The sequence below is a fragment of the Atheta coriaria genome, unplaced genomic scaffold, assembly GCF_025399875.1.
Source record: "Atheta coriaria isolate IRGN ID8LTWV9N9 unplaced genomic scaffold, Caltech_Dcor_3.1 hic_scaffold_5_pilon, whole genome shotgun sequence".
NCBI classification, from domain to species: Eukaryota; Metazoa; Arthropoda; class Insecta; order Coleoptera; family Staphylinidae; genus Dalotia; species Dalotia coriaria.
In genome coordinates, this window is record NW_027045447.1 from 6,778,705 (window position 1) to 6,793,901 (window position 15,197).

The following is a 15,197-nucleotide window of genomic DNA, read 5'->3' on the forward strand; positions in this document are numbered from 1 at the left end:
GTTTATACGGTTGTTCAAACCGAATTAGCAAACACAACCCTCGTCTTGCAAACAAACAGCAACGGGCGTAAATACTCGCGACCTAGTTCCATTGCACCCCTCACGGTGTTGTTGTGCATCTTGACCGACATCTATTCGTTGCATAAGGTGTTAAGAACACACCTGAAAGCACTCGAAAGCGATTAAGGTGTTTTATGAGTGTCCCTGGGGGTGCAGCAAGAAGGGAGTTCCCCTTTTCCTTTCACTTGGTCTTCAACATCTCGCCCTATTGCTTTGCTATTTACAACATTACTTACTACTATCGCTAGGTTATTTTGTGTTTCTTTGTGCGTGAATGCGGATCAATCTGAGGTGTGTACCTGAGGCGGGCAAGTGGGGAAAATTATTACCTCTAAATATGCGAAATAGCTCGCGTATTGTTACGCATCTTGCAAGGGGGCAAGGGTGAGTGAGGTGGCTTTGTGTGCGTGGCGCTAGAAAAACGTTCGCACGCAATCAACGTGCGCGATGCATTCAAAGGGAATAATTGCACTAAATTGTGTTGATTTGATGTATATATTATTAGGATTAAATCAGATTACAAAATAATAAACAACCCTCAAAAATTTAAATTTGTTGTGTTGTTATTATGCAAATAATAAATCGTATTATTTGCAATATTTCATTGAAATACCAACTTTCTTAACTTTTGCCATGACATATTGATTGTAATGTTGGCTGCCTACCTTTGTGAAATGTTCAAATTCGCAATGTGTAACCTATACCTAAATCTACTAAACATTCCTTATTAATATGCAAATGTAAATGATTATGACCTAAAGCTATGCCGAATTGAATTGAATTGTAGAAAACGGTGACCCTCAAAATATGAATACTAATATTAATACAATTCAGTTAAAAGCCACGAGGGAACAAACAAGTTTACGGGGCCCACGAGAAGCAAGTGGCACACTGGCACACATATTTACGCTTCACTTTGCCTGAATGCATCGTGCAAGCAAACGCGATCATGTTTGTTTAATTGAGACTTAACGCACAGGTTAGCATAATATTTCCTTTCATCTCGGCAAATCTCCCGGCAAGGTAGAGTTCAGTGTAATCTTTCCCGCGTTTTGAGATGAATGAAAAACCGCCAAGTAATATTCGAGCCCCTTATTTCAAGAGGCATTCATTTCCTCTAATCAGAAAATAATCAAATAAAAAACTAAAACACACTTGACTTGATCACAACAGCCACGGGGATTTTTTCAGCAGTGACTTCATTCATGGGATAGTTGGAAAAAAACTGAACTGAGCAGAACAGAAGAGTTATATGAATAATATGAAATAAGTCGACGTTAAACGTTTCACCCGTCACCAAATTTAGTTTTTAAATGCAGTATGTTTTTTTGGCTTCTAGGAAGGAATGCTGTAATGTTTCCCACTTGTTCGCCAGTCAATATTTTGAAGTAGTGTTTAACTAATCGTGTGTTTAAGTAATGAATAAAATATTATGACTACGCAGTGTTATTTTCTTTCAACATTGTGATGTAACACCAGAGACAAAACAATTTCAGGTTAGTTTTGTACGTTTATTGCGAATATGAAGAAAATTAACTCATCAGACGCTCAGAAGTATAACTCACGCTGCTTATCTTCACAGTTAAGTAAATAGTTTTCTTGTTTATTTAGTGATTCAAGTAAACTAACAAGATAATGCCCAAAATCACAAAACTGAGTCTATGAAACTAACTTATATGAATTTTGAAGTTGATTTCGCATACTCTGAGGATCTCCTGATGTAAATTTGCTTCTGTACACTAGGAAAACAATTTTTTTACCATAAATATCGATAATTTACTTATTCTCCTAGTAATTTTTTATCTGATCGTTAAAAACTTCCGCACTTGATCGAACACAAGTGAATCAACACGACATGTGCGCGTAATCGTAATTCAAACAAGTTCAAATGTTATTTAAACGAAAAACAAATCGTACAAATAGCGTCTAGTGTAATAAACGCACGCACAGCAAATTACCATATTGAATGTCGCGTTGTCGCGTATTTTACGCATAATCGCCATAAACATGCGTGGCCGGTTAGATTTTATTACAATGTGGCGGTGCTGGCGGCGATAAAATATTCATTCAAACGTTTTGAAAACAACACGCGTTGCCTGCGAATAAAAGATTAGCACATACCAGAAATAATAATAATAAAGGCACGCACATAATTTGTTGATAAAAAATAGTCGTGTGTGAAGCGCTCGACCTTGGAATGTTTATCAATGTTGCAAAACTAGTGGCTCAAAGGACATAAACTTGGCCTCAAAGCTCCGCCAAGACTTAAAATAGCTGAAAACATTTAAATTAACAACAATAAAATGCAGGATTCTTTATAACAACATGTGAAGCCCATTTATTTGCATCAATTCGAATTAAAAATGATTTTTTCGCTCGATTGATGCGATTGTGAACATATTACGGTAATGTGATTAATAATTACAACTAAGAATAAAATTGGGATCTTACAAAACACACACGTACATTGATAATTGAAATTATACAATAATAATGCACTTTTCCATCCCGTCAGGTTGTTGTTGATTTTCCAAGCTACATACGTATATTCAAATATAAGTGTTTATAATATACTTTCACTAAACTAATAAAATTCATGTATAAAATATTATTTTAATGTTTATACTCTAAAATGTATTTGAAAATTGAGATCAAAATCTTATTATACATCACAGGTGTTGCTATTATAAATTCCTCTTAATTTGCTTTTCTTCATTTTACAGGCGTTTCACAAACAATTTTGTCGTATAACTTTTGTGTCTAGATTAGAGAAGAGTGTGTTTGTACAATACGCCATTTGATTATGCATTGCATAGTGCCGAAATCTGAAGCATCACCAATACTTTCCATAAATTTATTTTTAATAAATTAGTACACAACGAAAATTACGATTAATTGATCGAAATTCGAATCAAATCATTTCAACTGGGATTAGTGATCAATTAGTACGAAAATAAAATTCATCACGAATTTGAAAATAATGCCTGAAAATAGCTATTTTTTTAGATATATCAGTGCATCACAGTTAGCTCAAAGTCCATGGGAAAGAAATCTGCTCACAGCTGAGCAGGAAAAAGACGAATGCGAACTTACAGTAGTGTTTTTTTTTTGGCCATCACTGCAACAATTCTTGTGCAGTTCACGCGCCACAATCGATGATGTCATATCGAATATTAGAACTTAAAAGAGAAATAAAATAAATAATAAACTCAAAAAATTTACAACACTATAAAATATGAAAAATTTTCAACTTAAATTAAACTATTCAGAAATAATTCCTTTGCTTTTTCTTTCTGCGTTACGTTTTGAACATATTGTGTGTGTTTTATCCTCCGTTTTGCAACCGTGGACTATTTAGAGATCTCTTATAGTTTGTATCTTTCTTGTGGTTATGATTTCTCTTATCAGTTGAATTTTTTGATTAATTGAATTAAAAAAAGAAGTTGTGTGATTAACTGCTGAATGATGCGCGTTTGGTGGGAATCGGTGATGATGAACCGGACACCTTCTTGGTGAACGCCAAATCGGCCGCCCGTTTTCGCGACTGCATGAAATCTGAAACAGACAAAAAAACGCACAACATTATTAATCGTTGAACCTTGCATTGTGTCAACGAATTTGCGGTTCTTTCAATACGCATCCGTTAAAATAGCGCGAACAAAAAAGGTCATGCCACAAGTTAAGAACCTGACACAAGGGAGCACAAAAAGGGTTCCACGAGTTGATGTTTCGCGTGCACGTGGATGCGGCGCTACTGTAGCACGTCTAATTATGCATATGTAGTACACACACATTACTCCCAACTGATTCCCACGTTTCTATCGCTGTAGCCTGTATTAGAGCAGTGGGGAGAGCTCTAATTTTTCTCATTCTCATGACGTTACAGCATTCAAGCCGAATTTACATCCGGGTGGATTAAATTACTGTCAGTCATTACTCATGCATCTATAGTAAAAATAATTTTGTTTGTATTTTAACTCCCTCGGGAAGATACCAAGGGATAAGAAGACGGCGTGGTGTATACAACATAGTATAAACAAGAAGCCGCACATGAAACGAGCTTCAGTTGTCTTCTTGTAATGGGTGAACGCTCCGTCCAAGGTGAACCACCTTTGACCGATCTCTTACAAGCGTGTATATACGCCGAGCGTGGTTACTTCACAAAGAAAAGCCTGGCGAAGAAGAGATTGGACACGCACAACGTGAGCGCGCGTGAGGTGGTTTCACGATATCGAAGAAGACGCGTACACGCACCGCGAGACCAGATTTATCTAGGAGAGCCTAGTCTGTTCAACACACAGTCCAACGAACTCGTTTGAAGGTTGATGCTTCCTAGCAAAGCGCAAGTCCTGTTGTAGAGTAGAGTAAGAAGTAAAAAAAAAGTACCAAAGCCAAGGAGTATACATCTGAAGATATTAAAGGGCGAAGTGGTAAGCGTAACCGGTTTCCCTTACTCGGACATCATCATCCACACATACACAACGAGCGCGTATATAATGTATGCTTGGGCATCATGCATCAATGTTGGCTTGTGCTGCGTGCACAAGCGTAATACGGAGGACGAGTCTGAATGTTTATGACTAGCACGAGATTGTGCCTACTACGGTTACGCATTTACGGCAAAACGGCAGCCGTATGGCACAGGCGAAACACTCGTAAAAACCGTTACGCGTTCCACCCCCTTTTTTCCATATATAAACTAGACGTGTGTGTTTGATGGTTATGCGTGTACCCCCACATCAATAGCGCACGACGCACACCTTTTAGACGATGATTTCCAATCGCGATGGGCACCCGGACACCCCATTCCGAATAATATAAGGGAGGAAGTTAAACATCTGCCCCGAGTTGTGTTGATAACAGCTGTTTTGCTTACGCAGTTTCGCCAAATGCGTGGCATCCTAATGAAATGAATACTTTCTATTGTCGGCAGGCAGACTTTTGGGGATTGCCGGCGTTTGAAAAAAAAAAAGGGTGCGGAGAGGTATTGTTAACATAACGCGGCACGTTCTCGGCACAAGATCTAAGAAACCCCTTGAGGTTTTCAAAAACACCTCCCGATCATATTTGTCAACACGTGCCATTGTTACTCAAATAATTCAAATTTGTTTATTATCTGCGTTCGACTAGGATGTGTATAACTTAGCATGCGTTATCGTATAACTCATACACCAGTTTGCATGTTACATATTTGTAATAGACACAAATATAGACCAAGTTCGTTGAACTTATCTTTTATGTTGCAGTTGTGACATTAAATAAGTGAAAACATAATGAAAACTTCCGGATATTTTAATATGACTTTACATGCTAATAGAATCTAATTGGATTTGAAAAATGGTCATACCTGTGATTTTACTCTGTCGTTTAGGAATCTCAGTGTTAAGCTCATCACTGCTTACAGGATCAACCATAGTCAAATCCTTCTCTGGAAGTGTTGGATAACATTCACTGTTATCATATTCGACCTGCAGTTGACGTTTTCGCGGAGCCAGGGAGATCTTCGACGGTGTGACGGGTTTCCACGCATACCGACCCTTGTTGTTGTTGGGGTTGCAGGGTCTCTCCTGCTTGAAGTCAAACTCCCATTTATTGCAATCGTTGTGCGCGTACTGATCAAGCTCAGTACGTAGGAACTGTTCGGTTTCGGCGTGATCGACGGGTTCGAAGAGCACACGGCGCACCTTTTCCATGCTCCGCATGCCCCTGTTGACGATGGTGCCCCGTATTCTGGGCAGCTCAAAATTGAGCGTGCTCAGGGAGGAGTGAATGGGTTTGAACACCGATGCGCTCATCTTGTATGCTTTGCTATGGTGTGATGCTCGTATGATAGGCAACCAACTGCGCTCGGCGTACGTTGTCTTATGAGCACGCGAAAGGCGCGTCCTCGGTAACGTATCCAAACAAGCGACGATGAACGACACACACTTGAAAATCACACTAGTTTATCAATTGTTTTCGTCTAGTTGACTTGATTGGATATCGATAAGACGCGGGTGTTGTTTGCGTTGGAGTTGTTAATTTTGAGGGCACAGGACACAGCCACGGCGACGGACGCAACCAAGCGCTGCGACCTAGCGTTTTTGACTGACTTTATGAGCGTACTCGCGTCGCGTCGAACGATCGCGGCGTTTGTGTGCGGCGAGCGCACTCTATGGTTGAATAATGCGTCGCAGACTCGCGGAGCGCAGGGGGAGTCCGCGGGTTCGGCGATGCGACTGCGTCGAGGGGAGGCCGTATGTGCATCGACACACAGCACACACTTCACGGCTTGAAGTTCATACAGTACACATTTTACACATCGTTCGCACGTTAAACAACAGAACATCGATAAGCAATACATTAAAAACTAATAACTTTCACTATTTCACTAGCTGTTAACACATCTTTTCGCACGTTTCGCTTCCATAACATCATAAGTAAGTTTTCATTCTATTTTATTTCATTAATTTCATGTTTATCGAATTTATCTGCAACAGTCTTAATTTTATGTTGACAATGACGCGGCTTATTTTAAAAATGACCGTTTTTTTTTGACATGACTGAGATTGGAAATAATTTCCGTTGTTCAAATTATTTGCAATGTCAACAGTCTGTGAGTTTCCTGCACTTCCTGCGTTCACACACGTTTATGTACTGCAATAAAAAGTAGACGGCTCAAGAAGCCTACGTACCGGAACACGGCTTAAAAGTTGAGAAATCTTATAAGACATTTCCGGTATGTTGCGCACTCTAAACTGCATTGGGGTCCAACTGGAAATAACTCGAAGGGTTGGAATGGGCTGTGGATGCGATTCAGTGTGAATGAATCGCGAGTCGCGACTTCAAATCGAGGGGTTTTGACTTTCGAGGGTGAGAATATCCGCCTTCGGAAAGACACACGTTCGTATTTCAATGCTTCTTCTCTTCCGCGCGGTTAAACTCGAGTTCATTGTTTTAAGTCTCATAGGAATCCGATATTATCTTTCGTATTCGTTAATTATCAACAACGGACACACAGTTTGCAATATAATTTGTCATCGTTTATTTTTATCAGTTCCTATATCCTACAATGTAATGTTTTGTAATGTATGCGTTGAAAGAGCGGTCATTTTGAGTGATAACACAAACATTATTCGGAATTATTTATTTATGTATAAATCAATGTTTAAGTAAACAGTCTTCGTTTAAAGACAGGCAAAAATGCTGATTTGGCAAAAAATCTTTTACATTGTATCAGGCCACGCTTAAATAAGTTAAATCAAACTTTATTTATGTAAATATAGCGCACAACCCATATATAATCACACAGTATGAAGTAAATAAATAATTGCAGGGTTATTAAAATATTTGTAAATATGACTTGTCTTTTCTTTGATCACAACTGGCGTTCATTTTGAGGAGTTAACTTCGCTTTCAGTTCGTCTGCTTTCTTTGGTATGACTTCAGGTACACGTATAGCTTCCCACTCGTAATTTCCATCCAATGGCACTTCATTAACAAAATCAAAATTCCATTTGGCTTTCGCTTCTTCTGATTTTTCTTGCAGTTCTTTTAAGAATTTATCATCTTCTTGTTCTGCGTTCAGGTTTTCTTCAGAAGTGGATGGAAAAAGCACTTTTTGCACGTTTGAATGGATTGGTAAACTCATCTGAAATAATTTTTAACAATTTTAAGTCATACTCGTAGTTCAGCCTTTGACGAATAGCGAGCAACCAAGCAGCGAAATATGTGTTTATAAAGTTTTTTAAAAAAGTGATGCACACGTGCCGCACACACGTCATGCCGCGGGAATGTCTCTCCCTGACAGAAGACAAATTTAGAAATACACATATCCCGTTTTTATTTACCTCGCACACCCCAAGCGGTTCTAAATATAAGTATTGAGTGATGAGGAGAAAACTTTCATAAAACATGATTGTATGGGGTAAAGTTTAAGGTTATATCTACTGCCAAATGGGATAAATGCTATCATAGGTTTCTTATCATGAACAACGGATTTATAAAGCAAACGTGTTCACATGAAATTTCTACTTATTGATTTCATTCAACTAACCTTGTAAAAGTCTGTTTCGTCGTTTTTCTTGCCACCAACCAGTACAAAAATGTTTCACTTGTAGAAAATTTGTAAAAACATAAATATTATTGCACTATTTCTATCACAAATGCATGTGATTAACGCGCGTATTGATTTTCGCGGGGAACACGCAGCTCCTGCTGTCTACGTGACTGGTGTTCCTGCGGTGCAGTCGACGACTGCCGCTCTGACAACCGGCATGAAAATGGCGTGCTAGAAAATTACACATAATGGAAAGCAATACATCGCTTAATGTCAGTTTGCGTACACACTCTAGACATGCAAGCAAGATTTCAATAGTAGTACCTACATATTTGCAAGAATCATGACATTTTGTACTTATCGCTTTATTCGATATCTTTTCAAGAGAGTCATGCAATACCACAATTGTATAAACCGAGATAATGTGCAAGTGTAAGGTTGTGCCTAAATAATGCGTTATTAATAATCATATTTCAAGTAAATTCAATTTAACGCGCAGCAGTAGTGACAATAAATATCAACTAGCGTTAATTAATTTAATTGACCTCATTGATGCTTTGTTGGATGTGATATCAAGAAACCCAGCTGCAAATTTGATAGTTACGAATGTTTATATAAATTTTGCTTCGATAGTGCTCACCTAGTGATTATTATATAGGCAATAAGTTCATAATGTTATCATTGCAAGCAGAGATTGTTTATTTATACTGTCTGCATGTTTATTTATTATGTATCAGCATAGATTGCATTGCACTGGTCTTGATAAATTTGGCAATTTAAATAATTTATGAGAATGCAAAAATTCTGTTTCATGTGCTAATGGTTGAAAAATATTGGCAATAGATTTATGAGAATTAGAATATTTACAAAATTATATGGAATTTTTTATCAAAACCTATTTCTGTTTATATTTATAAGATAAAACAATGACCGCTTAGAGCACTACATGCAAGTGATAACTTGGTAATTTAAAAGTTTGAGTCACCAGCTAAACGAAGTCGCAATGGGTACCTAATAAAAGGTCAAATCTAATTTTATAGAAATTCTTTAGAAGCTACTAAACATTTCTCCACCTCACATTTTATAGTTTCTAATATATAGGTATAGTTTCATACTCCACAATTCCGATGATAAATGACTTCATAACTGCAACAAAAATAAATTGATGCACACCCAGGAACCACACTTCCTTCTTTTGTTAAACACGCGCACACCTCATTGCATACGCTCGTGTGGGCTCAGACTGCACACATTTATTCGCCAAAGATAGGTAATTGAGCGTGTAACTAGTAATCTAACACCACTGTGATCATCCTTAAACATGGCAAAGACATACGCCAGATGGCCAACAGAAGATTTTCTTACAAATTTTACACATCATAAAACAATAGGGTGATCTTAAATGACAAAATGCTGGTCATGGTCGCAAACTAAACAAATATAAACTTTAAGCATCATCCACATACCTCCCAAGCGCATGTTTAAAAACAAAAGTTTCAGACACTGCTTTGTTATTTGTCTTAAACCATGACAAAAGGAAAGGGTGTGAAATGTAACAATGCAGCGAAAGGAAATTGGTCCATCCTCCTGCAATGTTTTCACGATGAAGACAATGAATCATTTGCATAATTACTTACGTGTCGCATATATTTAACGGTCTGGTACTTTTCATTGTATCACATGAAATGTTTTTTTTATGTTTACAAAAACATTGTTGTCTTTTGAAATTACCAAGAAATAATAGGTAATAAGGTGTGGTTTTATTTGAGTATACGGTGCTTTACCTTAAAATGAATCATTTCGTCTGCTAACATTTGACCAGACAGGAAACTCAAAAAAAGTCGTTCAGATGTGTCGTATTTACCAATTCGAGAAGGGAAACCTTTCCATGCGCACACCTTCACACATACACATGTTGATCCAGTCAACATCCTTTACGCAATGCACGAAAATCATCAGTTTTTCATTTCGAACTTTATAAGTTACGCATGTGTTAGTGCTTCCTGTTGCAAGCTTAACCAAATTTCAAAACATGCGTTTCGGTATAAAAAGTTCCCGCCATCCGCCCGCAACAGCCTCACCTCATCTAGAAATAGCACACCCTAACAATTTTAAATTACAGACTTACAGACATAGGCACAGACACAGACGACCTTGAAACTTTCCATGAATAAACATTCGCACTTTTCATTATCTTTGAGAGTATCAGTAGTATTTGTTGTGCACAAGATGGTATGGCAGTGTGGACAGCGAGAATTTAAAAATGTTTAATAATCGTTTAGCACCAGAAAGCTGACACCACAAAGAGGGATCGTGTCATCTGTTCAACGTACCTACATTGTGCACGCTGAAACACAATATCACACGGGATCATCTGGTGGTCCTATCATATTGTTCGAAAATATCACTTTGGACAGCTCACTAACGATCCAATGTGTTTAATTAATTAAACATAAAAACAAAACACCGAAATTATTAACGTTCTAGTTTTTTTCCGCTTCATTAAAACACTTTTCAAACCGCTCTTTAACCGAAATAAAAACCAAAATATAAGGGTACCTATTCTCTTGTATACAATAAACGTTTTTTCGGGCACGTGGTCGATAATTTGTTGTCGATAAAAAACCTCCACACATCAAGATTGATATCTTTATGCGCAACAGTGTAACCCTTTGTACTTTTATTTTGTGTTTTTCGTTTTCATCTCGTCATTACCATTTGCTTGTGGTAGTGATGCGGGTACCTACTACATACCTGGGCTCACTGCTGTGTGCAGCACGCGTCCGTCGACAATACGCGCAAATGTTTATCAAGATGACGCGGTGCGCATATGTGTTGATAAGTTGTCGGTTGCTGAAATATATTCTAATGAATGCGTGCAAACCAGTCAAGCGACAAAATCAGTACCGGGAGATACGCATCTGCAATAAAATCGGTTAAACACCGCAGGTAGTTAAATAATTATGTATTTTTCTAAACCACATTTGCGCCACTATTGTTTTCAGGCAGATGGTTGGTCTGAAAATCACGTAGGCAAATTTGAATTTATGTTCAGCTCCATATTAGTCTGGCTTTGGTCAATTTATTCCATTCACGGGATGGCCCACGCACTACCCACATCCAACCGGCTTGTTATTATACGCGTTTGATTTGCAAAAACAAAACTGAACCGTTTTTATAACGGTGGCATGCATGGTGTGCCATATTTGGTGTGACAAATAAATGCACTCCGCAAAGGCAGTAATTAATGATCGTATAAAACTGTGACATTGTTGCGGTCGATGTGTTAAACACTAATGATTATACCATCATGCACAGACTTGTCTCAACATGCATCCTCCAAGAGTATTCAGGTGATACGCACATCTAGTTCGTAGAATCGAAGTGTTTGAATGAGTCATTGAGTCCCTTTTTGTGGGATGCTGCGGTGTGACGCATACAATAAGAATTTTCCCGCCAAAATTGGCCTATTGCGCGTGTGTCGAAATTATACGCAACTTTCTTTTCGAACGAAAGAATGAGGTGATTATTAAGAGCATGCAAGATGCAAACCTGCCGCCACATGTTTCGTTACGTTGTCTTTTTATAGCACAGATGTTTGTCCCGGTTTCGTATCATGTTTATCTCCGGAGGTAAAAATTTCAAAACGCGCCTCTTACTTAGAAGAACTTTTGTGGTGGCAAAAACGTGGAAAGCGTTTGGGAAACGATGCACCGAGCGAAATCTTCGAGACGAACAGCTGATACTCGGGATACAGGTAAAAGGTATCGTGTTCGGCGTTGTGGGCGACCGGAGGACAGGTGGTTTTTGGATGCAGCGGGCGAGAATTTTTGGCGCCAAAATTGCACTGCACCATACGTTTTATTTTCGTGGAAATAACTTACACAAAAGGTGTATTCTACACATCTTTCATCATCTGACAAAAAAATCGAAATTCATTTAATTTTTAGACATTTTTTATTTAAAAAGAAAAAACGTTCGGCATTTAACAACATTAACAACAAATTGCTTTTTGCCAAAATAATATTTGCATAAAGACTAGAATAACACGTAATCAATAAATTATACATCAACATAATTTGGTCATAGGCGATGCACGTAGTCACAGTGTTTGTTGAGGCATCTTCTTGGCATCAACCGGCAGTAGATTTAGATTAGACGTGGGCGACTTTTTCACCTGGCAGAAATCTGTAACGATCAAATGAACAACCATTAAAAATCGAAGATTTGAAGGGTTTTTAGGAGGCAGGTGGTGGATGAGACATTTAAAAGTTTAAAGGTCTAAAGGGCCGATCTACGGCAGATGTACAACCAGCATATACCTAGTTTCGGCACATTCCAAGCTCTAAACTCCAAAATATTAGCATTGAATTTTTAAATAGAAACCGGAGGGTAAACGATACAATATATGAAGTGTGTGCAACACTTCGATATGAATTTACAAAGTACCCGCATAGATGTGAATTGAATTCGTAAGGGTTGCAACGGTGCATTTTAAAAAGGTAAGGCACACGTTAGACACACGCTTCCTTGGTGAAACTCACGAGTAAAACTATTATTGTGCAGCCAGAAGCCGGGTGGCTATGCGAGTCGTAAAACTTCAATTACAGACAATCAACGCTCGTCGGAAATAAATGGATTTTAAATTAAACTTTCAATTTACCGGTTATTTTCATTTGTTGTTGTTGTTGTAGCTGAGTCTGATGAGTGGATGGTTGATTGTTTGCGTTGTAAGGTTTTAGCGCGCGTTTCATTCGAATTGTCTTCTTGTTGGTGATTTTACCACCGCCAACGTGGGAAGATGAAGGTGCAGGCGCAGGCATCACCGGACGCAACTTATTTTTCTTGTATTCATCTTCATCTATCGCCAAACGATCTAAATCCTCCATGTGGATTCCAAATCGATAGAAAAACCTCTCTTTTTCTTGATCAAAATTCTCTTTAACCATTTGATAAGTTTCTTCTTGGTTTGTAGCTCCAAATAAACACTTTCTACTTTTTTGGCGAATGTTTAATTTCTTCGAAGCCGTGGTGGTGGTTTTTAGTGATTTCAAGACGTTGAAGTCGAAGTGGTTGTACATTAAATCCATTTTTAATTTGATGAGTGAGTAACGGTTGCGCACACGTTGCTAGTAGCAACAAACGGAACAAACACAAGGTGAACTTGACTGGAACTTGCACAAAACTCGGACGAGAGCTGCGACTGCAGTGTGCGTGATTCTTTGCGTTCGGTGGCTTTTATGCATTTCCCCTTCCAAAAGGGCAACCGTAGCTGTTTAAAATTTTGGTTATTGTAGAGGGGATTGGGCAACGAAGGGATTTCTAACGACCTTTCTTGATTTTAGAACTTTGAAACGCAGCTGCGTAAAGTTTGCGACTACTTTGCCATTAGGAATAAAATAAAATTTACTTATCTAAGTCATAAACTCATCAATTTATGATAATATCTAATATTTATTCAGTGCATATTGTTGTGAGAATAGTCATTTCGATAATTATTATTTAGTTTAGTCATTTACGCCAGTCAGTCGGGCTCCGATCGGGATTAACGCTCTTGCCGGCGACACATTTGTTTACAGACCAAAGTAACAATCATTTATATAAAATAATAATCATCATCGTCATTATCATCTTAAAAATAATTGTAATTTTTAGTTAAACATCAAAAATGCATAATTTTATCAATTATTATTTAAATATTTAAACAAAAATTACAAAAATAGATAAAACAGATGAATCCGTGGCATGCTCCGCAAACATCCGATATATTCATAGGTAGAGCACGTATTTACGCAATATGTTCCATGTCCCTTTAAACCAAACATCCCTTCGTGGTGTTTGCTGTTTAATTTTTAAAAGGAAACTTGTACGCATGGCACATGACAATACAAAGACGCCCGAGAAGCAGGTGGTACTTGTAGCCATCTTTGCGTGTAATTATACAAAACCCAAATCTCGAGACTATTTCACGGCACGTTGTCGTCTTCTTCCTTTTGTAGACTGTGCAAGCAATAAGCACACGCATAAGGCGCGCGCCCTTCGGAAATAGAGCAGGTACTGTTTCTTCAAGCGCAAAAGGGAACCAAAAATTATATTACCTACATATTAAGTTAATATCTTTACTCCTACAGTTGTATAATTTATAGCTTTGGTTTCTTTTTGAGTAAAAAATAAAAATATCGTGTTAATGAAATGCAGAAACCGTTAAAATCAAAATTATACAAACGTAGGAGGTAATATGTGTTTGTAGCTTCAACCTTGTCGCCAACGAAAGTCTTTATTACCGAATAACTGAATGGAATGTGCGACGGACGGTTCCGTCTATTATTTGTTTTCGTATATTCAGTATTTACTCGAGTGCGTTATGGAGGTTGATTATAACCGTCATCGTCGTCGAACCGTGACCTGCACTCGTTCGTACTTTACCGGTGGTAACATTCACATCCTGTCTGATGCCCGGCGTCCGTCCTGCTAATGTAATGACCGATGCATGCGAACGCATTCCACGACCTCCCTCGCCCTTTTTATGAACGTCGTTTTCAATATTGCTTCGATATTCATTAAAAATAAAATGTTTTTAGCATTTTGGTAATTATATCTAATGATAACAGTTTTATCTGCTTTGGTAGGTGATGAATTGCATGAAAACAGTTTACGTTTTATATTTTTGCATCAAATTGATTAATTATTGCTGCGAAGCAATAAACTACTAGTCCATAACACGCAGGAAGTAAAATAAATTGGGTGCTAAGTGAAACATGACGAATAACATATATAAATAGAACCGCGTCAATTTCAGCAACTGGTATCTCACATTCATCCCCAAATGCTGTAAATATTTATGTGGGAACCCACGCGGACCAGTTTTCACCCTCATTTTATTTTCGTTTGTTTTTATCTTTCAATTTTACAAAAATTGCATTTCTAAATTTAAAATAAATGAATTGTATTTGAAATATTTATTTATTTATAATTTTTCGTGAATATTGGATTTACAATTTTATTTTGAGTTGACATGTTTCGCCCAGAGGGCATCTTCATAAACTGAATTTAGTAGGTATGTTAGGGGTGTTTTGTGTGTCAAGTGTTTGTGTTATTG

At 37.8% G+C, this 15,197-nt stretch overlaps 2 protein-coding genes across 2 annotated transcripts; both read right to left on the reverse strand.

Annotated features, from left to right (window-relative positions):
- Window positions 1-2,371: 2,371 nt before the first annotated feature.
- Window positions 2,372-6,183, reverse strand: dap (cyclin-dependent kinase inhibitor dacapo). The gene is made up of 2 exons (XM_065302832.1): window positions 5,408-6,183; window positions 2,372-3,615 (listed from the first exon to the last, which is right to left on the reverse strand). The coding sequence occupies exons 1-2, from the start codon at window positions 5,853-5,855 to the stop codon at window positions 3,512-3,514; spliced, it is 552 nt and encodes a 183-aa protein (XP_065158904.1). The 5' UTR covers window positions 5,856-6,183; the 3' UTR covers window positions 2,372-3,511.
- A 5,853-nt stretch (window positions 6,184-12,036) lies between these two features.
- Window positions 12,037-13,306, reverse strand: LOC135791829 (uncharacterized). Its single transcript, XM_065302379.1, has 2 exons — window positions 12,762-13,306; window positions 12,037-12,286 (listed from the first exon to the last, which is right to left on the reverse strand). Exons 1-2 carry the CDS (start codon window positions 13,186-13,188, stop codon window positions 12,201-12,203), a joined length of 513 nt encoding a protein of 170 aa, XP_065158451.1. The 5' UTR covers window positions 13,189-13,306; the 3' UTR covers window positions 12,037-12,200.
- Window positions 13,307-15,197: the final 1,891 nt, after the last annotated feature.

Coding starts and splice junctions, on each gene's coding strand:
- dap (XM_065302832.1), bottom strand. CDS start 5,855: ATGAGCGCATCGGTGTTCAAACCCATTCACTCCTCCCTGAGCACGCTC. Junction 3,616..5,407: donor ACGACAGAGTAAAATCACAG/GTATGACCATTT, acceptor TGTCTGTTTCAG/ATTTCATGCAGTCGCGAAAA.
- LOC135791829 (XM_065302379.1), bottom strand. CDS start 13,188: ATGGATTTAATGTACAACCACTTCGACTTCAACGTCTTGAAATCACTA. Junction 12,287..12,761: donor ACAACAAATGAAAATAACCG/GTAAATTGAAAG, acceptor TGATCGTTACAG/ATTTCTGCCAGGTGAAAAAG.